This window comes from Macrotis lagotis, chromosome 1, assembly GCF_037893015.1.
Source record: "Macrotis lagotis isolate mMagLag1 chromosome 1, bilby.v1.9.chrom.fasta, whole genome shotgun sequence".
NCBI classification, from domain to species: domain Eukaryota; kingdom Metazoa; phylum Chordata; class Mammalia; order Peramelemorphia; family Peramelidae; genus Macrotis; species Macrotis lagotis.
The window spans coordinates 519660754-519687745 of record NC_133658.1 but is presented as its reverse complement, the minus strand read 5'-3'; the positions used below and the strand labels follow the sequence as shown (position 1 = coordinate 519687745).

The following is a 26992-nucleotide window of genomic DNA, read 5'->3' as shown; positions in this document are numbered from 1 at the left end:
AATATCCTGAATCAGATTATACTTCAATTTATTATATACCTTTTTACCACACTTCATAAGGCTTTCTGATCTTGGATAGAAATTTTTCCTCCTGATTATAGCCCTGTTTCTGCCTCTTAGATTTCTAAAAGGTAGCATCTATATCTAGCAATTAGTAACTGTTTGAGCTCTTTTCATTGGCCTAAATGAGGGCTAGAGGCAGGCCTAAAGTAAACAAAGCCAGCAATACAGTGTATTATATTCAGGGAAATAGAGTAAGGAGCTTCCAATAAAAGGCACTTTTTAGCATTACTTTTTTTAGGTTAATATGTGTAATTATGCAAAACATTTCCATATTAGACATCTTGTACAAGAAGACTTAAATTAAAAAAAAATGAAAGTGAAAAATAGCATGCCTCAATCTGTTTTCAATCATCAGTTTTCTCTGGAAGCAGAAAGTGTGTTTCATGATAAGTCCTTTGGGATTGTCTTGGATCATTGTATTGTCATTCACAGTTCATCAAACAATATTGCTGTTACATTAGCATTACTTTTTAATCAGAAATGTTTTAATACTATAACATTTTCCTCAGCATTGCATACAAGTTACATCCAGTAAAGGCTTAAAGTCACTGGTGATAGCAACATACAGCAAGGTACAATTTATAAACCTTACCTAGAATGAATAAATGTCACATGCTTGCTAAGAAGAAAGAGGAGGGTAGTGAGGAAATGAAGAAAGGAAGGAAGGAAAGAAGAGAAGGAACGGAGGGAGAAAGGAAGGGAGGGAGGGAAGAAGGGAGAGAGGGAGAAAGGGAGAAAGGAAGGAAGGAAGGAAGGAAGGAAGGAAGGAAGGAAGGAAGGAAGGAAGGAAGGAAGGAAGGAAGGAAGGAAGGGAGGGAGGAAGGGAGGGAGGGAGGGAGGGAGGAAGGAAGGAAAGGAGGGAGGCAAAGAGGGAGGGAGAAGGGAGGGTAGAAAGTGCAGAAGGAAGAAAGAGAGAAAGGGAGGAACAGAGAAAGGAATTAGGGAAGGATGAAGCCAATGAGGTATGGAGGAGTGAGCAAGGGAGAAAGGACAGAAGGAAGGAGGAGAGAAAGAGAGGAAAGGAAGAAGGAATGGAGGGAGGGAAGAAGGGAAGAATGGAGGGATGAAGGAAGAGAGAATGGAAGGAGGGAGGGAGGAATGGAGGGAAGGAAGGAAGGCAGGAAAGAGGGAAGAAGGAAGGAAGGAATGGAGGGAGGCAAAGAGGGAGGAGGGAAGGAGGGAGGGACAAAGGAAGGGAAAGAAAGAGAGGGTTGGGGAAGGAGGCAGGGAAGGAAGGAAGGAAACCAAAATACCAAATATCAAAACCAGTTTATTTCCAAGCATCCTGCTTTCTTTCTCAGCTGAAACATCTGATTTTCTCTTTCATTTTATCCTTTAGGAAGCCAAACCAATTATTAAACACCAATGGCAACCATTAGGTAAATTACCACAAATTTCCATCAATGGAGTGAAATGTTGTTGCTATAGAAACAGACATCCTTCATTCTTGAGTCAGTGATGCCACTGGGCCAGATAATTTGAACACATTGAAACACTAAGTTAAAATCTTAGATTCTAATACCCCCTTGGATGCCAATAGAGTTGGCATATTTATTGCATTAGAAATGGACTCCAAGCTGAGAGAGCTAATGGACATGTTAAAGGATTTAGTTAGGGTCCAGTAAGGTCTGAGCAGACTAGAACTATCAAATAATGGTATTTAACAACTTAATAAGAGTAAAGCAAAGTCTCACATTTAGGTTCAAAAAAGCAACTATATAAGTATTTGATGTGAGAAACTGTGGTTAGGTGACATTTCAGGTGAAAAAGATTTCAATGTTTTTGTGTCAAATTGAGTCCATTACATGATGGGGCAGCCAAAAAAACTATAATGGGATCTTAACCTCCATTCTCAGAGGCAGTATGCCCAGAACTATCCACGTCTCTGTCTTAATCAAATCCCATCCTGAGTACTGACTTCAGTTCTCAATGGATGGATTTTAATTCTAGGATAGATTTTAATGAATTAGAGATGTTCAAAAGGTCAACAGGATGGTAAAAGACCTTGACATAAGAAGATTTATTGAAGAAATTGGAGATAAAAAGACATAGTTGGGAACATGACTGTTTTCTTCAAAGATCTAAAAAACTGCATAGTAGAAGGGAGAACGTTGGGGAGGGAACAAGCATTCATTAAGTGCCTACTATGAATACTGTGATAACTACTTTAGAAATATTATCTCAGTAAGTAAGGTGACACTGTTTTGCTTGGCTACAGAGGAGAGAGGTAAGAGCAATGGATGAAAGGTACATAGAGGCAAATTTAGTTCTGAATTAAGGAAAATCTGACTTTGACTTTTGGTAATCACAGACTAGTCATTTAACCTTTTTCCTCATCTATAAAATTACATTAGTAAAAACTAGCCTTCCTCCTTCATTGGAATGTTATAAAGAAATCACTTTGTGTAATCACAGACTAGTCATTTAACTTTTTTCCTCATCTATAAAATTACATTAGTAAAAACTAGCCTTCCTCCTTCATTGGAATGTTATAAAGAAATCACTTTGCAAATCTTAGAGCACTATATAAATGCAGATTGCTGAGTAGAAATTTTTTGGGGGGCAAGGCAATGGGGTTAAGTGACCTGTCCAAGGGCACATAGCTAAGGAGGCCTGATTTGAACTCACATCCTCCTGATTCCAGGGCCAGTGCTCACTGTGCCACCTAGTTAACCCAAGAGTAGGATTTTTTATGATTGTTTTTTATCACCCATGTCCAAAATGTAGCAGGACACCATTTCCCTGGCACCCCTAAGCTTTTTTTGTCCAGTCAGGAACTCTTGTCTTAGCTCTTTAAACATGGTTACTCAGTTACTACCCTTATCCCTTCTTTTATCTCTTCCTTCTTCCATGCCATCTTCTTCTAGATTCCCCAAGGCAATCATGCTCCCTCTCCTGCCTTCTTCAAATTCCTTCTCTTTCACTTCTCCCATGAAATCTCTCATGAACAGCCACCACTGCTACTCCCAATTTTACATGGTGTAGGCTTGATGGTGGTGGGGCTAATTTCAAGGATAGGGGACAATCTCACAACAGAGTGGAACAGAGAGTGAAAAGAGGCTGCCCAAGCAGAACAAAAGGCACTAGGAAGAGTACCAAACTGAAATGGAAGGAGAATCCATGAGAACTCCAAGAATAGAAACCAGCACCCTCAACCATGTAGAGATACAGTCTAGAACTCCATTAGCCTCAAATTCACATTATGAAAAGCCTTTAAAATTTAAGGTCTATGTGATTCACTGATAATATGAATTAAGAAGTGGCACAGTAACAATAAGAAGTTTTCATTTCCAATGTAAATTAGAAGGTAGAGACTACATAATCATGGACCTATAGATCTAGAAAGGACTTTAAAAAACATCTAGTTCATAGGTACAGAAAGTTACAAACTATGCATATTCTTGACTATTACTAGGCCAGTACCTCTAATAAATCAAAGGAAAAGGAAAAGGAATTATGTACAAAATATTACATATGTATGCAAAATTGGAAAATAAAAGGGACTCCTTGTGGAATAGCTAAGTAAACTGTGGTATATGAAAGTAAGAAGAGAAAGTAAGAATAATTTCTTATTGTGCAATAAGAAATGATGAGGGGGTGGCTAGGTGGCGTAGTGGATAAAGCACCGGCCCTAGAGTCAGGAGTACCTGGGTTCAAATCCGGTCTCAGACACTTAATAATTACCTAGCTGTGTGGCCTTGGGCAAGCCACTTAACCCCATTTGCCTTGCAAAAACCTAAAAAAAAATAAGAAATGATGAAATAGACAATTTCAAAATTCACTGGGAAGACTTTTATGAACTGATGCAGATTGAAGTGAGTAGAGCTAGGAAAACAATTTATAGAATAATAATATTATAGAGAAAAGCCATTCATAAAGACTTTTTTGTGAGAGAAATACTGTTAAGTGACTTGTCCAGACTCACACAACTAATAACTATCAACAACTGAAGCCAAATTTGAACTCAGGTTCTCCTGACTCCGGTGTCTTATCCACTAAGTGACCAGGAAGACTTTAAAACTCTGATCAATGCAACGATTAAACAAAAAGTCCAAAAGAAAGAAGATGAAACATGCTAAAAACTCCTTGACAGAGAGATAATATATTTAAAAATGAGATATAAATTTTTGGATATGAATAATGTGAAAATTTGTCTTGCTGAACTATGTAGATGTGTATTGAGAGATTTGGATTTCATTTGTTTATTTGTTTACTCAATAAGGAGTGGGGAGTGGGAGGGACAGATTAACCAATTATAAATAAATAAACTTGCTATCAGAAATTTTTTTAATTTAAAAATATCATCTAACTTAATCACTTCATTTTGTGGATGAGGAAATTGAGGCCTAGAAAAGTAATTTGTCTAAGGCTACACAACTAGGCAGTGAGGGAACCAAGATGGAAACCAAAGCTGGTACATGGCTAATGTGTTGGTAGTTATATGCTAGGCCTGTCATTAGGGATGCAGGAGTTGAAATTTTGCCTCAGACAATTACTAGCTGTATGACCCTACATATATCACTTAAACTCTCTCCTAGCCTTAGTTTTTCCATCTGTAAATGTGAGGGTTGGCCTTGAAGGTCTTTCCAGTTCTAGACCTAAAAAATCTGACTCCTTGCCCACTCCCCTAATAAACCTCTCTGCTTTTCGGCTGTCTGGTTTTTGTATTGCAATGCACATTTACCAAACATGATACAATCAGGACCTAGAGGTTTTTAGAAAACAAATCAGACATTTGCTTTCAGCTCCAGTGATTTTTGCCTCTCCACATGCATCTCTGCAAATAGCACAGTTAACTCCAGGCAGACTTGTGATGGAATCATCTTTTAACTGAACAGCAAGTCTATATCTCTATGCAGCTTTATTACATCCCCGCCTATGGAAAGCTCTGAGATCTGACTTCCTTAGTGACTAGCTCAGGCCCTTTTTCAAATCTACTTGTACTGACTATCTATCTGTATAATTGTTGCATCCCCACCCCCCCCCCACCCCCTTTGGGAATGTAAGCTCTTGGAGGGCAGAGGCTGTTAAAGGTTTTTTCTCTTTTCCTATGACATCTCAGTGGTGTATCTCATAGGAGCTTAATAAATGTATATTCAATTAAATTAATTCTAGAGCTGTATTGAGATGGCAAAAGTATCATTTATTCTGGTTTTAAAGAAAGGCTCAACAGACACAAAGCCATTCCTGAAATCAAGCCAATTGTGTCTTGTGCATTTCCAAGAACAATTAAATGTTTGCTCTGGATAAACTTTGTTTTTTTTTAAAGGCACACTCAGTTTTATTGCCTAAGGCGTTGAAAGTTTCCTCAAAATTTTTTTTCAGTTGATGTTTTATTTGATTTTTCCAATTACATATTATGAAAGTTTTACAACTTTTTTTTTTGCCTTGATACAAAATTGCTGGTGTAAGGGAGGGTTGGGCTGTTGTCCAAAGGAGTTTCCAACCAAGTATCTTTCAATCTTTGCTATGAAGTATCATTCTTTAAGACCAGGGCAATTTTGTGTAAGGGGACTCAAGAAGAGGGGAGGGAAACATGGGGTGAAACAATTTTTGCTGAAGTGTAGGTCTACTTTTAACTGACAACAAAGATTCTAGCTATTTATCTGTTTTGCTGAAATAACCAGGCATTTATGCAAGCTGCCAGAAGTGCTCCTAAGGCTGTGTGTGGTTTGGATGAGGGAATTCAATTTAATTCGTGGCATTTTTAAATTATCCAGACCACAGAACTGACCACCTCAGAGTAGAAAGTCAACTAGTCTCCTATTTTCTCTCCACTTCGCCCTTTGAATGGTTGTGGCAAGATGCATTGTCCATGTTTTTGTGGAAACCTTGGAACTCTATACACAGCCAAGATATATCAGCTCCCAAAATAGGTCCAGAGGTCTACAAAAAGAGCTCACTCAGCCTCATTCTACATTTTAAATGACAAAGAAACAAATGATTCCATTGAGGAAGAGGGAGACAGCAGAAAGTAGAGTAGATATACTTCAGATATCTGTGATCACAATCAGGAAAATATCTGCCTACCTACTTTCTCATTTTCCATTTATTCTCCAAATGATTTTAAAAAATAATTATAGTAGGTAATCTTGGGGTTCCACACCCTTGCCTTGATAAGACTGTAAAAACTACAAACTGAAAAACCACTTACCTCCTTTAAAATGGGGATAGCTCTTAAGTTCTCTCTCTTCCCCTGGTAATCTTCCAAGGCCATCTGGTTAGTTTTAGGGCATGTTTGCTTTTTTTTTTTTAAAGAATAATCAGCACTTTTCCCCTTTATTTTGTGAGCTCTGGAAAACTGAACAGGACTGAACTAAGAAATCCTCTTTGCCACAAATGGTGAGGCAGAAAGCTTTCACAATTTCCCCCCTTCCCACACCCCACCTCTGGCCTTTTGCCTAAGAGGGGAAAGAGTTCTCTAACACTTCCAAACTTTGAAAGAAGATTAGATTTCACATATCAAGTCATGGGGTAGAAATTGAAAGCTACTTCCAATATGAGAGAGAAATAAAGGGAAAAGGAAGACACCATTTGAACCTGAACATCACCATTTACCTTTCTCAAATGAACTTCTCCTGATAGTATTTGGCAGCCAAGGCTTTTCTCAACATGGCTCCAATCTATCTTTCCTGGCTCCAATCTATCTTTCCAGACTTTGAGTATCTTAATCTCTTCTGTGTATTGTAAATTCATCACACTGACTTTCTTTCCTCATATAAGACAGTCCATCTCCAGTTTCCATTGATTTTGTACTTGCTGTCTTCCATGCTTTCTTTCCTTACCTCCGTCTCTTAGAATCCTTGATGTTATTATTCAGTCATTTCCAATTCTTCAAGATCCTGTAGACCATACTGTCCATGGGGTTTTAGTAGTAGAGATAATGCAGTGGTTTGCCATTTCCTTCTCCAGTGAATTAAGGCAGAGAGAAGTTAAGTGACTTACCCAGGATCATAAAACTAATAAGTATCTGAAGGCAATTTCCATACCAAGTCCAGAGCTCTATCCACTGACCCATCTAGCTCCTCCTTAGAATCCTAGTTTTCACCAAAGCTCACATTAAGTGAGACTTTCTACTCAAAGCCTTTCCAGATAACCCACTCTCTCACTCCAGCTGCTAGTTCTTTCCACCTTTTTCCTCCCCCTCCAAAAAAAATTGCCTTGCATTTATTTTTTATAAATTTTGAATGATTGTATATTTATATAACACTGACAAGATAAAAGTAAGTTCTGTGAAAGCAGTGGCTTATGTTTTTGTATCCCATAGTTCAGTATCCAGCACATAGTAAATGTTTGTTGATTGAGAGGAGCCATTCTACTTTCTTCCACCAATGACTTATTTAATCAGAAATATTTCATCAAGGATCTACAATGTCATCATTGTGGAAACTCCCTCTACCAAGCTCACAGTCTAACTATGACTTCATAGATTAGTTCTGGAGAACTGCTTGGTACTCAGAGAAAGCTGTTCATGCTCATATAATTTGTAAGTAAGAGAGGCAGGATTTGAACCCAGGTCTTCCTAACCTCTCAATACATCAATCTGTCCACTATTCTGAACTGTGCCTCTACCAGTTAACAATGATTCATGATGAAGGGGAGTAAAATATTTCTGCTTTTTTTCCTTTTCAAAATTAAAGGAAACTGTCCAGATTGTTCAGTTAAATATTTGACAAATAGAGGCTGTGAAGGAAACAGAACATAGGATCTGAGTGATGAATTAGGGCTGTCATCCCAGCTAAACTCATACAGGAGGCAAGTATGCAAGTTGCCTCCATGTGCTCGGGGTGGGGGGAGAGCTGTGACAGAAAGGTTCTGACCCTCAACTGTGGGTCAGTCTCTGACTGATACTCCCAGAGCAAATAGCAGAAGCTGCTGCTCATTAGTAAGTCCAGTCATGCCTTAGATGATCATAGACCATATCTAATTATCTGAGTGACCATATCTAACCATTGGAGTGGATAGACTCCTGAGTCTGGAGTCAGAAAGATCTAAATTTAAATCTAGGCTTAGATACTTACTAATTGGATGACTCTAGGCAAATCACTTAAGGCCTTTCTTCCAAGGCCTTCCTTTCTTCCAGTTTCCCTACTTAGAAAAATTGAGTTAGTAATAACACCTGCCTCCTAGGTTTTTGTGAGAATCAAATGAGGTAATAAGGTCTCAGTACAGTACCTAGTATACAGAGGCACTTGATAAATGATTGTTTCCTTCCTGCCATAGAATCATAGATCTAGGGTTGTAAGGGACTAGAAAGGGTCATCTAGTCAAACATTCTCTCTTTATAGATGATTTGACTGGAACCTAGAAAGGTTAAGTAATTTGCCCAAGGACACACTGACCTCAGGGATCATTTAATTCAAACTCCTTATTTTATAGATGAAGTGACAAAGGCCCAGAGAATTTGTTAGTCGATCAATAAATATTTATTAAGCTGGACTTTCCTAAGTGTTAGAAACACACACAAAAAAGGCATAAGACAGTCCCTGCCCTCAAGGAGGTAGTCTAATAGCAGAGATAATATGAAGTTTTCTATGTTCAGGCTACAAGAAAAAGAGAAAATAATCCATAGAGGGAAGGCTTTCCTATAGAATGTAGAACTCTGGCTGGTCCTTGAAGGAAGTTAGAGAAGGTGGATATGAGGAAGTGGACCATTCCAGTCATGAGGAACAACCAACGAAAATGGGAGTATCATGTTCCAGGAATGTCTAGGAGGTCTAGGAGGTCGGTCATTGGATACCTGAGGTGGATAAGAAGGCTAAGAAACATAGTTAAAGAGGAGATATATTATAAAGGGCTTTAACATCTAATGGGTTTTTTATATTTAGTCCTGGAAGTGAAAAGGATGAGATGATAAGAGATGACATGGTCAGTTCTGTGCTTTGATAGCTGAGGGAGGGATAGACTGGAATTCAGAGAGACTTAAGAAAGAAAAAACAATGGATAGACTATGCAATAGTCCAGGGATATGGTGATGAAGTCCTATACTGGGGCAGGGGGAGGTGTCAGAGGAGAAAAGGAGGTAGATGCAGGAGGTGTTAAAAGGTAAATTCAACAGGTCTTGGAATCAGATAACAAATGTGAACTGAGAGAATGAGATATAGAACATGACCCAGGTTGTGATCATGCAGGATTGAGAGGTAGTTATTTCCATTTTACAAGAAAAGGAAATTAAGGCAAACAGAGGTTACACAAAACAGAGTCACACAACTCATAAGTGTCTGAAGGTGGATTTGAAGTCTGATCTTTCTGACTCTAGGTCTAGTGTCCAGTGCTCTGAGCACACTGACCCTGGAAACATGGCTACTGATAATGTGCTCTGGAAATATAAGCTCAGTGTAATGCACAGAGAACTAGGTTTGGAGTCAGGAAGACTGTGCTCAAAATTCTACCTCTAACATTTTCTTTGTTGTTGTTGTTGAGTTGTATTTGGCTCTCCATAACCTCATTTGGAATTTTCTTGGCAAAGATACCCTAGCAGTTTGCCATTTCCTTCTCCAGTTCATTTTACAGATGAGGAAATAGAGGCAAATAGTTACGTGACTTATCCAAATTCACAGCCAGTAAGTTTCTAAGGCCATATTTGAACTCAAGAAGATAGATCTTCCTAACTCCAGACCAGGTTCTCTATCTACTGCACCACCTGGCTGTCCTGATGTTTCCTTGCTGTATAATTAATGGGCAAATCACCTTACCTCCTCAGTCTCTCAGACAATTCTTTAAGACTAACAATTATCAATGAATTGTTGATCAGAATTGTTAGAGGGAGTTTACACCATGGGAGCTCCTGACATTCATGAAATTACAATTCCAGAACAAGAACAAGAACAAATTAGTACTTATTATTAATAGAGTTTCTCAAATTTGGTCTGGGGCGGGGGGAGGTCAGTTGGATACACTGGTGAAAGGGAAGAGCAAAGAGATGATAATTCAATTAAAAAGATACCTAGGACTTCACCCTAGAATAACATGAAAGGTCATAAAGAAGTCTAGCTCCCCAGTATATATACTACAACAATCATCTGAAAAGGGGCATTAAATAGAGTTATGATCAAGGACAAGATGTAATATTGGTAATCTTTTTCATCCACCTCATTGTTGCACAAACAAATACACAAACAAAACTCAAAAAAGCAGCAAGAAGACATGAGTCTGGAAAGGGGCATCCTGCTATGAAAGCCAGCATAGTAAGTTCTGGTGGACAGGCTGGAAGCCTATAACAGCTCCTGAAACAGAGAGGATTGGGAGAGTGGGAGTGGATTGGTGGGTGGGAAATGGAAACTTGCCTGGGAAGGCAAGAGAAGGGGACAGATGACCTGCTCCAGGACAACCAACCACAGAACTCTTGACCATGGACAGTGAAACTTATTGACGCTCTCATCAAAGATACATCAGAGGAAGTAGAAGTTTGTGGCAGGATACCAGGAAACAGAAGTAATGACCAAATAGGGACTGGACACTACACACAAAGAGTGTGGGAGAGGGTAGAGATTACCCTTGATACAAAAATTAAAATCAGGAACTGAAGCTGGATAAAGAAAAGCTCAAGAATTAAACACTGAAGAAAAGAATAACTTCATAACAACTCTAAGCATAATGTCAGAGGAAAACGATAATGTCCTGACCACAAGGACTATGAGTACTCAGAAGAAATAAAACAAAAGGTTTGGAAAACTATTGTAAAGTAAATAAGAACTCAGAAGGAAAGATTTAGAAAAATAGCAAATTATTAAAAACAGAAGGTGGGAAATTTATTTAAGTAACTGATATCTTAAAAATTAAAATAGACAAAAGAGAATTCAATGTCTCTGTGACAAAAGCAATACTAGAACAAAAACAGAAGATTGAACAGATAGAAGAAACTGTAAGGTATCTACTATCCAAAACAATTAAACTAGAAAATAGGTATAAAATAAGCTACATAAGCATCATCAGATATCTTCAGGACCAAATGAATTTATAAATGAATTTTATCAAATATTCAAAAAGCAATCAATTCCAATATTATATACTGTCTGAAAATAAAGGAAAAGAAGAAATTAATACAAACTCTGATACAAAGATGGTTTTGATTCCTAAATTACAGAGACATCAGAAAATTAAAATTATAAACCAATGTCCTTTATGAAAAATAATTCAAAAAATATAAATTAGATATTAACAGAGAAATGACAATAACTTATTTGAAAGATAATACATTATAACTAAGTTGAAAATAAATATTCTAGAAATGCAGAGTTCTTTCAATATAAGGAAAATCTATTAGGTGTGATTATTTATGATATAATATTTATGATAACATAAATAATTTTAAACACATGATTATTTCAACACATATTGAAAAAACTTTTGACAAAATCCAGTACCCATTTCTGTTTAAAAAAAGAAACATTGGAAAACACAGGAATGAACCTTCCCTTAATATCACAAGCAATATTTATTAAAATATGAGAGCTAATTTTATATAAATGGAAAAAAATTATAGGCCTTTTCAGTAAGATCAAGGATAAAGCAAGAATGTTTATCATCACTATTACAATTTGATGTAGTTCTAGAAATATAACATATAGTACTATGAAAATAAAAAGAAATTTGAGGAGATAAGAATAAGGAAAGAGAAAGCAAAATTACTGTTTCTTAAAGATAATATAATGGTCCATATAGAGAACCCAAGAGAGTTGTCAAAAAATTATTTAAACAATCAACTCATGAATTCAATTGCAGAATATAAAATAAATCCACATAAGTCATTAGTATTTCTGCATATTACCTCAAACTCAGCAGGAAGAGAAAGAGAAATTACATTCAAAAATAACTATAGAAGGTACAAAATGCTAAGAGTCTGCCATGAAATACACGGAGAAAGTCCATAGGAATATAACTGCAAAATAATCTTTAAAGAAATACATACCTAAATAATTGAAGAAATATCAATTATTCATGGTAAACCATACCAATATAATAAAAATGAAAATCCTGTTAAAGTTTCTTTATTTAATCAATATTGTTCTAATCAACTATTAAATATAATTGATTTACCAAGATAGGAAAGAACTAATTAAAAAATTCACCTGAAGTATTCAAAAAAGTTCAAGAATCTCAAGAGAAATGATGAAAAACAGTGAGAAGGGGACCAAGAGGAAAGAGATCTCAAGTTATATTATGAAGTAAAGCTCTTTCATGGCAAACAGACAAAAGAAAAGTTGATCAATAGGACATATAGATTCAAAATCAAATGAACACAGTGCAGAAGAATGACAAACTAAAAGACCCTAATGATGGGTATAAAAACTTACTGACAAAACTTGAGGTAAATTGGAAAGCAGTCTGGCAGAAACAAGGTTTAGATGAACATTTGATATCAAATAACATCATAAACTCCAAACATAGCAAAAAGTTAATATAAATAAGAAAAAAAGAAAGGAAATACCTTTCACAACTATGAATAGATAAATTATTAATTCAAAATACGTCTTTACAATAAATTTTTCGAATAATCACTGGATCCAACATATATAGGGAACTGATTCAAATATACAAGAATAAGAACCAATCTCCAATAAAGATATGGACAAGGAATATGAGAGGTTATTCTCAAAAGAAAAAACAAGTCATTAATAACTAAATGAAAAATGCAACAAATTACAAATAACTTCAAGGTTCCACCACAGACTCATCAGATTGATTTCCAATTCTTTGCCACCACAAACAGGGCTGCTATGAATATTTTTGTACAAGTGATGCTTTTACCCTTTTTCATCATCTCTTCAGGGTATAGATCCAGTAGTGGTATTGCTGGATCAAAGGGTATGCACATTTTTGACTCATCAGATTGGAATAAGTGATAAAAATTTTTATAACTACTTGTCAAGGACAAAATAGCAAAAAAATATATAAATTAAAATTAGAAGATATTTAGGTGGGAAATATTATTGCTTCTAAACAAAGCATATTATGCCAGTGCTTTTCAGAAGATTGAAACAATTTCTTACCAACACACATGGCTGGTCGGCCACTCCAAGACTTGTTGTCCATGCATACAACAGTACGTTCTCCTTTCAATGTGTATCCTGGACTACAATAGTACTCACATCGGGAGTTAAAGTATGCTCCATCTATGCATTTAAATCCTCCATTTGCTGGCATAGAAAGGGTAGGGCATCGCTTTTCTGAAACAGAAAATAGATATGAGCTATTCTTTTATATTCTATAAGTGATATCTCTTATGCCTAAGAATTATACCAGCCTTCAGGTGAGTCACTAAACCATAAGTCCAAATAGGCATAGATAAAAAACAATGTTTATGAATTTTTCCCTTGAACTTGACCATTTTTCTAGGTAAATATCATGGTGCTTCATTTTCATGAATCACATTCAAATGGCAGAATGTATCTGTTTTATTTATATTCTGACTTCTCCAGTTAAGGACAATTTTTGATTTGTTTGTGTGTATGTGTGTGTGTGTGTGTGTGTGTGTGTGTGTGTGTGTGTGTGTGTGTGTGTGTTTTACTTTTGTGATTCAAAGGTATTTTAAAAAGGTTCCTAGTTATATACATACATGCACACATACATACATACATATACACATACACAATACACAGCTGAAATTGACTGCAAATCAATGAACAGATAAAGGACAGAAGTCACAAGGAGCTCAAAAGGGTATAATGACTCACGTTTACACAGGACCTTGTCTGACCACCTTTTGTTTAGCTGGCAAGTCATCTGGGATGATCCATGAAGTTCATATCCTTTGCGACATCGAATTTCACATCTTGTCCCCAAGACATTTTTGTAGTATCCTCCATGAGGTGCTCTACAGTATACATCACCATACTTCACTTTTATGGGAGAGCACCATGGGGTGTCTGGGAAATAACAGAAACAAGGAGAAACACATGAAGAGAAGTTTTCTAAAATGTGCTGCTACTTCACAATTACTACTGAGCTCTCCCTCCTCTGGACTTCTAAGATTCCATTTATTGGATATTCACTATTTACTGCCTGGAAGAAAGTCAGCTCATTGAAGGCAGGGATTATTTCATTTCATTTTTTTTTTTTTTTTGCAGTTCCAGGATCTGGCACAGTGTCTAAAAAAATGTTTTTTAATTAAATTGAAAAATAAACATCACAATATTTGCATGCTCTATTCTCCCCAATTAGGGTGGAAGTTGCTTGAAAGCTTCCATTTATGTAGATAAATCCAAATATCTTATATGAAAAGATTATATAAGGAGAATTGAATAGTTTAGAATAACTAGATGTTAGAGTAACCTAACCCAGTCCTCTTATGTTACATCCAACCAACTTTTAGAAAAATGAAGTTTCTTTGTCCAAGGCCTCACTGATAGCAAGTGGCAGGGACAAGATTCAAACACAAGGTTATTGGATCTTATAATTAAAGCTTGAAGGAACCTCAGAAACCATTGTTGTCATATCAAGTCCAACATATCATTTTACAGATGAAGAAACTAATTCCAAATGTGATTAAATAATTTGTTCAAGGTTACCTAGTCAGCATCACATCAGGATTGGAACCCAGGCCTTCCTGATTTCAATTCTAACACTTTATCCACAATGCCATATTAGCTTAAACCCAGGTCTCCTCTCTTTCAATTCCAGCATCTTTCTCACTACCCAATCACATTTTTATACATGATACATAGTTCCAAGCTCATGGAGTATACATGGCAAAAGTAGATACTCAATAAATATTGACTGAGTATCTTTAGGTTTACTCTCAGTATATGGAAACTTCCTTTTAAAAATAACTTATTGTAAATAAAAGGTTCAGCTTTCAACTCATGCCATCAATTTATTTGGCCTAACATTTTTTAGAGCATCAGTCCTAGAGGCCAGCCACCATAATTACCACAAGATCCCTCTAGGACCTTACACCACCAGAGCCTAAATAGAGAACTGCAGTGAAAGCATACTCCCCAAACATCACAGATACAAGGATTTAGGGGTGGAAGAGGCAACAGCTAGCAATCTAACATCTGATAATGATGATGCTTGTCTTTCATCCTCAAAGAAGACCATGACATCAGGGAGGTGAAGTCATGACATGCAAGTTGGATTTGATTGAGAGAGGTCTGTGCTAAGTCACCAGCCTCACTTTCTCCTCCAGAGTCATCTAGGTCCAGTGGCCAAACAGGAATCAGGATGACTGGAGATGGCCCTAAATGTGAGACAACCAGGGCTAAGTGACTTTACTCAAGGTCAGACAGTCTGTAAGTGTCTGAGATTATATTTGAACTCAGGTCCTCCTCACTCCAAGGCTGGTGCTCTATCCATTGTACCACCCAAATGACCCTCTAATCTAGCATCTAGCATTTAATAGAAGAAAAGGAAGGTCTAAATAGACAGTAATTTGTCTGTTACCCTGATATTAAGTCAAGAACCTGGAAGGTCACTGACAAATGAATATCCAGTATTTCTCCCTATGGTGGCTCAAAGAGTTTAGCTGACCATATAAAATCATGCCTCTATCCCTGTGAGTTTCTCTCAAATGATGGAGAATGGGGGAGGGAAGGGAGAAAACAAAACTAAAGTGTTAGATAGAAGTTAGAAAATCCTACAATGGATAATTCCCTGGTTCCAAATAATTTGCCTCCCAGGAAGTAGTCAAACAGTTCCTATAAACTTCCCTACCTTTGCCTTCCCTGTACCATTTCAGCACAGGGTCTAGCAAACATCTCCTATAAACCTGTTGACCTTTACCTTCCCTGTTCCATTTCAGCACTAGGGTCTAGCTCATTGCCTCAGTCCAGAGCACCTGAACTTTCTAAGGTGTGGAGTAAGGGTGCCACCATGTGGACAGTGAGGGTGTAGAGAATCAGTTTTGATTCAGGAATGTTCAGAGGATTGACTTTTATACACTTACTCAGCAGGAGAAGTCAGCAATCTCCTATCATGTGTAATATATAATAGCAGTGTTTGGATCTTATCATTTCCCTTTAGCAAGCACAGGCATCCCTTAATTTGAAACAAGTGTTTATTTCTGTGTCCCAAAATCAAGACAATGATGAGTAATTGGACATCCCAAGTGGGAATGACAAACTCAGCACTTCGGAAAAAGCCAAGAGTTTGATTAAGCAAGACCATGAGCCTATAAGCAGGGTGGGTCCTACCGCCCTGGGTCTACATTTCCACACAAGGAGATTTTTTCTGTCATATGAAGAGCAGATGAAGAAACTAGGGATGTAACTAGAGACTAGTGGTGGGAATACTTGCAGGGATGTAAGAGTTGTTTTCCAGTATTTGAAGGGCTGTTATATGTGAGAGAAATAAGATTAACTCTGTTTAGCTCTAGAAGCTCACACTAGGAGCCATGGGCAGAAGTTATATGAAAGCAACTTTATGTTTGATTTTAAAGCTTCCAAACCATTAGAGCTATTCAAAAGTGAAACAGCTGGAAAGTCATGTATTTTAATTCCTGAAAGACCTCAAGTAAATGCAGGATGACCTCTGACATGTTATTTTTTCCAGGTATGAACTAGGACTAGATAGTCATTAAGTTCATTCCAATTCCAATTCTGTGTTTCAGAAGTTTTGCTCCTTGCCCTTCTAAAGGTTCAACGTATATTTTATAAGCATATGTGTATATGTGCATATATTTATGCAAATTTAAAATATATCAGTATAGAATTTATAAGAAGCAACATGGTGTGATAGAAAGATGTCTGGACTAGGAGTCAGGAAAGTCTCAGTTCAAGTCCTCAAGGCCTCTGTCACATTCTAGATGTATGACCAGGTCTCTTTGCCTCTCCTTGCCCAGAAACTAAGATTATGAATTAGAAAAGAGTCGCTGAGTTGCATCAGTGGAGGGTGTTTCCACAGTAGGAGTCCCTTCCAGTGTTGAAATTTAAAACCATGGTGAAGTAATAGCATAAATGACCTCTTTCTTTGTTATAAATCTCACTAGATAATTGTCTGATTGGGCAAGAGATGACAAATACTTTTTAGAGATAACTTGATGAAGCATGAGATCCAGAGTGTTTAGCTTCACATTCTAGGACCCAGATTAACTATACTGCAGACTAGAACTATTGTGCTAAATGCCTTAATGAAAGATACAGTCTAGCTGGTCTGGAAGGTTCTAGAAAGGAAAGATCATTTCCAAATCACCAACTAAACAAAGACTCAAAATAACCCTCTGTAGGAGCCAGAGAACTGTCAAATAAAAGAGCTACCCAACCTCCTTATTGCTCCCTTTGCTCATTTATCCTTTTCATGGCTTCTAATAGATCAAATAAAATATTTGTAAAAGTATGAGCACAGTGCCTAGCAAATAAAAGACTCTATATAAATGCTTATTCTCTTCTCTTTCTCTTGATGCTTCAGATTGAATAAATCAGTTTTTATATTCTGATCTCTCCCTTTCTACAAAGACCTTATAAGTATTTAAAGGAAAATTTAAAATGTACTATTTACAAAATGGCTATCATCAGCAGGATCAACAGTTTGCTCCCTATTTTTAATTCACACTATGCTATAGACTTCTGTTAAATTACATTTAAAATTATTCAGAAACAAAAAATAAGCATTGTATGGTGCCCTATACTTACCCAGACACAAAAGTGCAGAGATCTTGGATGCTGTGTGAAATTAGCAGGTGTCATACTTTTCAACAAACCTTCAGTCTCTCCAAGCATTGATGGCAGCATAATATCCAAATATAATGCTATTGTTTCAATATGCATGAATAAATGTCTGTATTCTTTTTACTGCTCAAAACTCAGCTGTCATCAGACTAGTTTGTTTTTTATAAGGAATATCTTTGAGATATCCTTTTTGACAATTTACCAGCATTGCAATGACAGTAATTATTATTTCAGTTGAATTACTTGAATTCAATTTTTTAGACATAAGCACTGGGATAAAGTGAGTTGAAAGTGTATTTACACAGATGTTAGAAGGACTTTCTTTAAATGTACATATCAATCAGGGGTAAAGTTAGAAAAATTCCTATATATTTTTTCTATAGTCTTTTTTATGAGAAATTGGCAAATGAACAAGTTAGAAGGTCATTAATATAAAGAGATAAATATACACATTTATATATATATGTGTGTGTGTGTGTGTGTGTGTGTGTGTGTGTATAGACATCCACTACATATATACCTATATATCTATATACTTGTATGTATACATCTACAAACATATATATTAAAATATACATCGATATCTGTGTATTAAATACTGGTTTCTGGGGTAAGTATTCATTCAAACCAGTCCCCTATACGTTATGCATCTTCAGTTCTATACCATGTAATTTAATATTCTGAATTGTTACTGCCATGAGATACACTGAGACTTTTAATCATGGAGGAAAGATTCAATTATTTTTGCTACATTGTATTTACTAACCACACAAGTTATACGCTGATCTATTTTAGGTTTTCAATAACAAGGGTTCCAATATTCATAAAAAAAGTTTTGCATTTAATGCCTAGTTAATTAACATTAGTTATAATAACAACAATAAAAATTTTTGGTTTTAGGGGCAGCTAGGTGGTGCAGTGGGTAAAGCACCAGCCTTGGAGTCAGGAGTACCTGGGTTCAAATCTGGTCTCAGACACTTAATAATTACCTAGGTGTGTGGCCTTGGGCAAACCATTTAACCACATTGCCTTGAAAAATCTAAAAAAAAAAAAAATTGGTTTTGACCTCTTAGTTAATTAGGAGATATAGTTAACCAGAATAGTCCATCTATCCAGAAGGCTTTTTGGATTCCCAATGCTTTCCTGGATTTCCACTTTAGTCAAGTTGCCATATTAAATGTCATAGACAAATATTTATGCATATTTAAAATTCATAACTTTATGAAGGGAATAATATAAGGCAGAGTTTTTGTAGTTTTTTTTTTATTTTGACTTTATTTGGTTTAAGGAGTTTCCAGGAGTTCTCTTTACTAATGAGAATAGACAAATATTTCCTAAGTTGCTAGGAGCATCGACTGCTCAAGTTACTAACAGACAGATGATGTAAAAACAGGATTTGAACCCAGGCTTTCCTGACTCTCCACCTCTCTATATTCACTATACTGTATTTCCTCCCATATTGTTACCCTTCCCTCCCCCAAATGCACTTCAAACTATTGGAAGCTTGTGAAGCACTGACTTATGGGATTTTACTTCATTCAGAGCTAGCATGAGCTATTCTAATATTTCTAAGATGTCAGATTTAACAGAACAGTTCAATGTACAATCTTTTTACCAAAATGTAGACAGAAAAAATGCAATAGTGGAACTTTGTTAACTAATTTTCCTTAAATTATTTCCACACAACAGGAGCCAGATTTGAGAATGTAAACACATACATACTGTCTTTGTCCCAAGGGTCCCTGAAGTTCAAAAAAAAGAAAAAAACAGCAAGCAATGCCTCTTATCGAGCATACTTACCTGGTCCTGGTGGTAAGAGGAGGATTTAGTTAATTGAAATTGCCTGAATTGTTTCTCTAATTTGAGGAGAATGTGGTTATTTACCAGGTTATATTTTTCTTAGGAAGTACATTTTATTCATCATTTCAGCTCCCAAGAAAAAAGACTGTTCCATTTTGGTCTTTGTAACCCCAATGGCTGGCACAGCCTGGCAGTCAGAAATCATAATTGCTTGTTGGTTGGTTAACTGATTAATTGATAAATCAGCATTCTCAACCAATTTATGAAAATCAAGCTTTCTTATTTCCATTTTTTTTTTGCAGAACCACTTCCAAATTCCATTTCCCCTGATTTGCAGGTGACCATTCCCAGTGGAATGTAGGAATCAGGAAAAGACTCTCCAGCTTGATTTTCATTTCCAAAAGCCATAGAACTTTCTGGAAGGAATAAAATCAGTAAAGAAGAAACCGACTTAGAAGAATAAAATGACCAGCTGGTAAGGAGCACTTTGATAGTCTCCTCTGCTCTCACTTGTGTTTGTATCTCACCAGAACTTAAGCCTGCCCTCTGGTCACTTTATTTCAGTCTGCTCAGAATGGAGAAGAGAAGAACATTCTTGGCATCAGCAGAACTCCGTTAGTATACAAGCAAAGCATTCACCTTTCTGTCTAGGGTATGTATACACATCTTCATCATCTTCTAGTGGTGAATATCCAGAACCTACAATAAAACAAAGAAGAAGGAGGAAAACTACAGGAAGAAAAGTCATGTGATATATATTGTTATACATATATATATACATGTAAATTATATATATACATATATATGTATATATATATATATATATATATTCCAATTTGAAAGCAATGCTTCAGCATTATTCATGCAGGGACTATTAGAATGAAGAGACAGCAACAAAAGTCTCAGTGGCCATTGGTTAAATCATGGTGGTCTCTTAGAGTGAGTTCTGTTATGCCAGAGCCCAGCTGAATGAGATTCAAGTTGCTCTGGTGTGACCACATGCCAACTGTATTTTTGAATTCAGTAGGGAAAAGGGGAGAGAAGGATCTGCTCGAAGATACTGCCAATGTATACAGTCTAAATGCCAATGAAATGCAGTAAAATGCTTTCGAGCCAACCCACTGCTCCTCTAGAATTAAAAGAAGCTTCCCGAAACAGTGGGTGCTTATGTTACCTGAAAATTGGTATATCCCATGAAATGAGTTTGGGTGGAAGAAAGGAAAAAAGGGATCAAATTTCTTAGCTTGAATATCAAAAGGCTCAAAATAAGCTGCACTGCCATATGCAGCAATTTAGAGAACAAAGAGTTATTTATATATATATATATATATATATATATATATATATATATATATACACAAAACTCTTAAGGTTTCTAAATTCTCTAAATTCTCACATATATGTATATGTATTTTCATGAATATGGAACTTTATATATATATACATATATACACATATAGTTTTCTATGTATAGACATATACACACATACTATATATGTATATGTATATGGATTTTTTTTAACTGACAAAGGGAAATTCTCAGTAAAAGTGCTGGATAGATTTCGAGATCTCAATACTATTTTGGGGGAGTGGCAATGGAGAGAAATATTTACCTCCTTTATTTTTTCTTTTCTTTCTCTCATTCATGTTTGTTTATTTTAATTTTATAGAAAGAATAATTTGAAATGTGGGATTGTATCATTTGGGAAAGCATTTGAAACTAAGCTCCAGGAAGTGGAAGTTTCTTAATCCTCAGAGCTGCTATAGATCTCCAATTTTATATAGCTCATTCTAATTACATGGGTGAACTTCACCCTCTAGTTTCATATACCAGTCACTAGTATTTCCCTTGGCCAAGTTATTGTCATCCCTAGCCACAAGAAATATTTTCTCCTGAGAGTACCTGAAACTGTATTTTATAAAATAATCCCTTAACAATATGGTCACTGAACCCCTTTCTGGGTCTCAGGGATGAGCCTTTTGGTTCATTTTCCTCATCTTCCTCAATTTTAGATCAGAGACAAAAAGTTTTCCAGATAGAGGGAAACATAGAAAAATGAAATAGAAATGGTTTGTTTCCCTCATAGAGATAGAAAGGGATTGGCAATTCCCATTCCTAATTTGTCTTCTCATGGTGCTCATCTTTCCCAACTGACTAAACCACCTTGAACTAAAGATGGTTAGAGATTTCAAAGTGATCATTATGCCACAGCAGAAAATGAACAAGGACTATAGGATCTTCCAACCCTATGAGTTAACTTATAAATCCTAAGAAAGAAGTCAATATGATGAATGTATCTCCTGTAACCCCCATTAACACTGTTGCTGTTGTCATTTTCAGTTTTATACAATTCTATGACCCCTTTTAAAGATTTGCTTGCCAAAGATACTGGAGTGGTTTGCTGTGACTCTTCATCTAGGAAACTAGAGCAAGCAGGAATGAGTGACTTGCCCAGGATCACAAAACAGCTGTCTGAGATCAGATCTGAAGTCCGATCGTCCTGAATCTAGGCTATGTACTCTATCCACTGTTCCTTCTAATACCTACTCCATAAATATATGATTTGTAAAAGCAGAGAGAGATATTCTTTATCTGTTCCAGATTTAATCAGAGAGAATATCTCTAACTATTTTGGAACCAACTTAGTATATATATATATATATATATATATGTATATATATATATATATATGTTATTTTAAAAACAATAATAATCATAATAACCAACACATTTGTATAGCAAATTAAGATTTTTTTAAAAGGAGTATATCTGCAAACATAGTATATGTGTGTGTATACACACACTCACTTTAAATAATCTAAGCATGCATTTTACAAATGAGTAAACTGAGGCAGACAATGGTTAAGTGACTTTCCCAGGGTCACATAGATGAGTCTGAGGCTCATATATGAAACTCCAAGTCTCACACTCTATCCTTGATACCATGATAGTAGTAATGGAAATTCCAATTCACTTTCTGACACTACAATTTTCATTCATTTCCACTGTTGAGATGCAGAGCAGATAACTACTGGATTCATGGCCTTAATCTGCTGTATATCTGTGTTTTTAAAAAATCAAAATCAATGAATATATAAATGACAAATTGTATGCTTCAAATTTTCATAGAATCTAATTTTCCATTCCCAGAAAAGACCCAAATCCCATTATGTTTTCCCCCAGGAATCCATAATGACAATAAGAAGAGAAACTTCTGAGGAAAGTATTTAGCATTTTAGGTTTTTTGCAAGGCAGTGGGGTTAAGTGGCTTGCCCAAGGCCACACAGCTAGGTAATTATTAAGTGTCTGAGACTGGATTTGAACCCAGGTACTCCTGACTCCAGGGCCGATGGTGCTTTATCCACTGCACCACCTAGCCACCCCAGTATTTAGCATTTTAAAGTTTAGAGTACACCTCCTTCCTGATCCATTCCCCAGATGTTTACAAATAAGTCTCCCTCACTTCCATAAAAATTAGTTTTTCACATACCCATATTTAAACTTCAATACATTTGCCTCCTAGTGGCATCAAAGGTAAGAGATATTATAATATAAGCTCTATACAAGTTCCTTTTTAAAATGCCAGGTGTTTGCTTAAAGAAAGAAAAACTGAGAGAGTTAGTGATGTTTAAATAGTCAACAGAGGATTCACAACAAATTTAAAAAGCCACATATATCCAACAGATGGAACAAATACTCATTGTTACTTTGGCACCAAGATTTTTTTATTCTACCTGGAGAAATGAATAGTCTCTCCTTTCCCACAAATGTTCCATCAGTTATCCCATTAATTTTCTCATTCTTTAAAAAGAATTTAATGAAAAGTTTCAAGATGCCTGAATCTAGAATCCAGGCAGCTTTTAACCACAGGTGCATTTATTAACCAATCCATTTGTACTGTGAAATGTTTATGAGGAAGGCCATACTACTATAGGCTGGAGAACCTGCCTGTGGAATTTTTCCATTTATATTGGTTGATTTTTTTCAATCATGCATTTATTTAGTCAAATGACCTTGTACTATATTCTCAATGAACTTTGAGAGAAGTATCAAAAATAGAAATTTAAAGTTATTTCTAATGTACAGTATGCCTGACATATAATAAACACTTGTAAAATGATTGTTGACTTGATTTGGTGATTTTAGGTAGGAAAAATACACCTAGAAGGGAAAATAAAAGTCCTTTCCCCAAAATTTCCCATATGATGGAGTAGGAAGCTTCAAAAATCTGGGTTTTGTCTTTCCCTTGAATTTCTATATTATTTGTTTTCAATTAGTAAATATCCTAGTATCCTTTTAAATTGAAAACTATCTCTTTATATGTCTTCTAAACTGAGTTGTAAACTCACTGGAAGAAGAGCTAGAACTTATGCTTCCCGAAGAAGGCCAGCACAGTAGTCTATCTATAGAAGGTTCTTGCTTATTATTTGCAGAAATGATACTTAAAACACAATAGAGAAGAAAGTATCAAACATACACAACTAGTCAACTAAATACTCAGAATTATAACTAGCAGTTTGGGGATCTACAACAAGCAGCATTGAAAAGTGCCCTCAAATCAGCTTTGGAATTCACAATGTGAAAATAATGCAAAAATGAAATTTGAGGGGCAGCTAGGTGTTGTGGTGGATAGAGCACCAGCCCTGGAGTCAGGAGTACCAACCTCAGACACTTAATTACCTAGCTGTGTGGCCTTGGGCAAGCCACTTAACCCCATTTGCCTTGCAAAAAAAAAAAAAACCTAAAAAAATGAAATTTGAAAAATTCCACTTATTGGGAGGGGAGAACTTGGAAAATTCTTTCCATTATGATTGAGAGCAACAGAGATGCTAGCCTTCTACTACATCTAGGGAGAGACCTCAAGATACCACAAGACCCTAGATGAGAAAATAACTATCAAGTAAGGAGCAAGGCAAAGCACTCCAGGGAGGGACTCATCTAGAATGTAGTTACAAGAAAAGTAGGAGTGGCGGCTAGGTGGTGTAGTGGATAAAGTACTCGCCCTCGAGTCAGGAGTACCTAGGTTCAAATCCTGTCTCAGACACTTAATTACCTAGCTGTGTGGCCTTGGGCAAGCCACTTAAGGCCATTTGCCTTGCAAAAACCTAAAAAAAGGTAGGAGAGGAAGTATACTATCTGATTGCTTCCTACTTTAAACTAATTATTCTTGCTAACTAGGAGCTGAGCCTGGTTTCTTCATAACTTAAGCAGTATTGATATGTGTCAAAATGTTAAAGTTACAAATTTCAGTATTTCAGAATCTTTTAAAATAATAATTTTAGTTTTATGCCTTCTGAATTTCAGTGCTATGTGGCAAAACTCTGATTGTCATATCTTAGGTAAGGCTCTGATGATGTCTTTAATTAAATGACTGCAAATTCATCATGTAAAAGAAAATAAGTCAAATTGCTTGCTGTTGCATATCACTGAGAGGCAAAATGACTTAAGCTACTGATAATGGAGTAAGGGCAGCAGTTATTATTTGACAAAACATGCTTCCTCATCCTGGTGCTTATTCCTTCTCTGCTTCTCGTGAGATTAAAAACAGGCTAGTTTTTTTGGATGCCTATGTCAGTCACATATTATTTGTGTTGCTCTCATGTTATCTTGTAGTTTCATCAAAAATAAGATAGGAGCCCAAGCATGTACACATCAAGCATAGGACCTGGAGGTCACAGATAAACAACAAAAGCAGCATCTTCACCAGAAAAGGATTTGAAAAACAGAAAACTTTTTAATGGAGTATGTGTATGTGTGTTTAACCCTATCAAGGAAAGAAATCTAACTAGAAAGCTCATTAACTAAAATGTTTTTGTCCCTCCAAAATTTAGGAAGTAACACAAAAATAATTAACAGAAATTTTTTTAAATTCTATACTTCTGGTCAGCAGCTCAGAGTCAGAAAGGACATCAAAAACCATTTTGTCCAACTACTACTAAAAAAGAATTTCCTTCTATATTATCCCAAGAAGCAGTGGTTATCCAGTCTGCAGATGAAGAACTGTTGTAAAATAATGATCACTGTAAAGAATGAAGACTCAAGGACACTGGAAAAGAATGAAGACCCTGAATCAGCAGAAGGAGATTTAATTATTTCCAACATGCTATACTTCTGAATTCAAGAAAGCGGACCAATTTTCAACAAAGAGCATTTTCAGCACAGAAGGGTGTTTCCAGTAAAACTGTTTCTCAGAACACACCATTCAAATGAATGAACTTGTTACCTGAGGTTTTATCATAGTAGTTTGTTCCCATAATTTGTTCTGTACTCTCTTTTTTTCTACATTCTCTTTCTCAGTGTGACCTCATCAGCTCTTATGAGTTAAATTATATTTTAAATTCAGAGGATTCACAAATCTACATAACCATTCCTGCTCTTTACTCTTAGCTTTCAGACCCACATTACCACCTGCTTTTTGTATTCAAACTAGAAGAGCCAGAGACATCTCAAACCCAATGTATCCAAATCCCCAAACCCACCCTTTTCCTAAACATTCACATTTCTGTTGTTTCTGTTGATGGCACTTCCATTCTTCAATCTCTGAAATTCAAAGATATTAGCATTATCCAAATACAGCTCCCAATCTGACTCCTTTTTTCTACTCACAAAACTACCCCTCTTATTCAATACATTCATTTGGAATATTGTGAAGACCACCTAACTGATCTCTCCACCTCAAGTCTCTCCAAACCAATGCATTTTACGCACAAGAGTCATTTTCCTTTGGTGCAGATCTGACTACATTGCTCTCTTACTCAATAAACTCCAGCAGCTCTCTATTGCCTCTAGAATAAAATGTGAATTCCTGTACTGGGCATTAAAAGTCTCAATATGACCCCATGCTATCTTTCCAGCCTCATTAAATATGACTCCTCTTTTCAAACTCTATAATCCATCTAAACTAGCCTTCTCTCATTCCCTTTATATGGTGGCACGCCATCACCTTTCTATATATTGGTCATGTCTGGAATGTACCTCCACTTCAATTCTGCTTCATAGAATCCCTCTTTCTCAAGACTTAGCACAAGTACTGCTTTGACTCCATCCTCACCCTTCTTAACTCTTCTTTATATATTATCTTCTCCTTTAAGAATGGGGACTTTTTTTTTAGCTTTTGCAAGGCAATGGGGTTAAGTGGCTTGCCCAAGGCCACACAGCTAGGTAATTATTAAGTATCTGAGGTCACATTTGAACTCAGGTACTCCTGACTCCAGGGCCAGTGCTCTATCCACTGTGCCACCTAGCTGCCCCAGGACTATCCTTTTTGCTTGTATCTGAATCCCTAGCATTTAGCACAGGCTAGTTATAAGAAATAAGAAATGCTTTACCTATCTATCTGATCACAACAATGGCAAATGATTCTCCTCTCTAAATACCTCCTTTTTTAACTGTTTGTATTTCTTTTTGTACATACTTATTTATGTGTATATTGTATCCCTCATTTGAATGTAAATTCCATAAGAGAAATGATTATTTCATTTCAATTGACTGCAGAATTGCAAATGATGGAAACTGAGGGACT

General features: G+C 36.2%; 1 protein-coding gene across 1 annotated transcript in view; it reads right to left on the bottom strand.

The window, feature by feature from the left end:
• The window catches only part of SRPX (sushi repeat containing protein X-linked), a 99114-nt gene that overhangs the window by 25734 nt on the left and 46388 nt on the right, over positions 1–26992 (bottom strand). Inside the window, exons 2-4 of the mRNA XM_074214193.1 lie at positions 20109–20168; positions 13740–13931; positions 13056–13232 (exon numbers count right to left, since the gene is read on the bottom strand). Of these exons, the coding sequence (XP_074070294.1) occupies positions 13056–13232; positions 13740–13931; positions 20109–20168 (429 nt within the window). The remainder of the gene's footprint in view (positions 1–13055; positions 13233–13739; positions 13932–20108; positions 20169–26992) is intronic.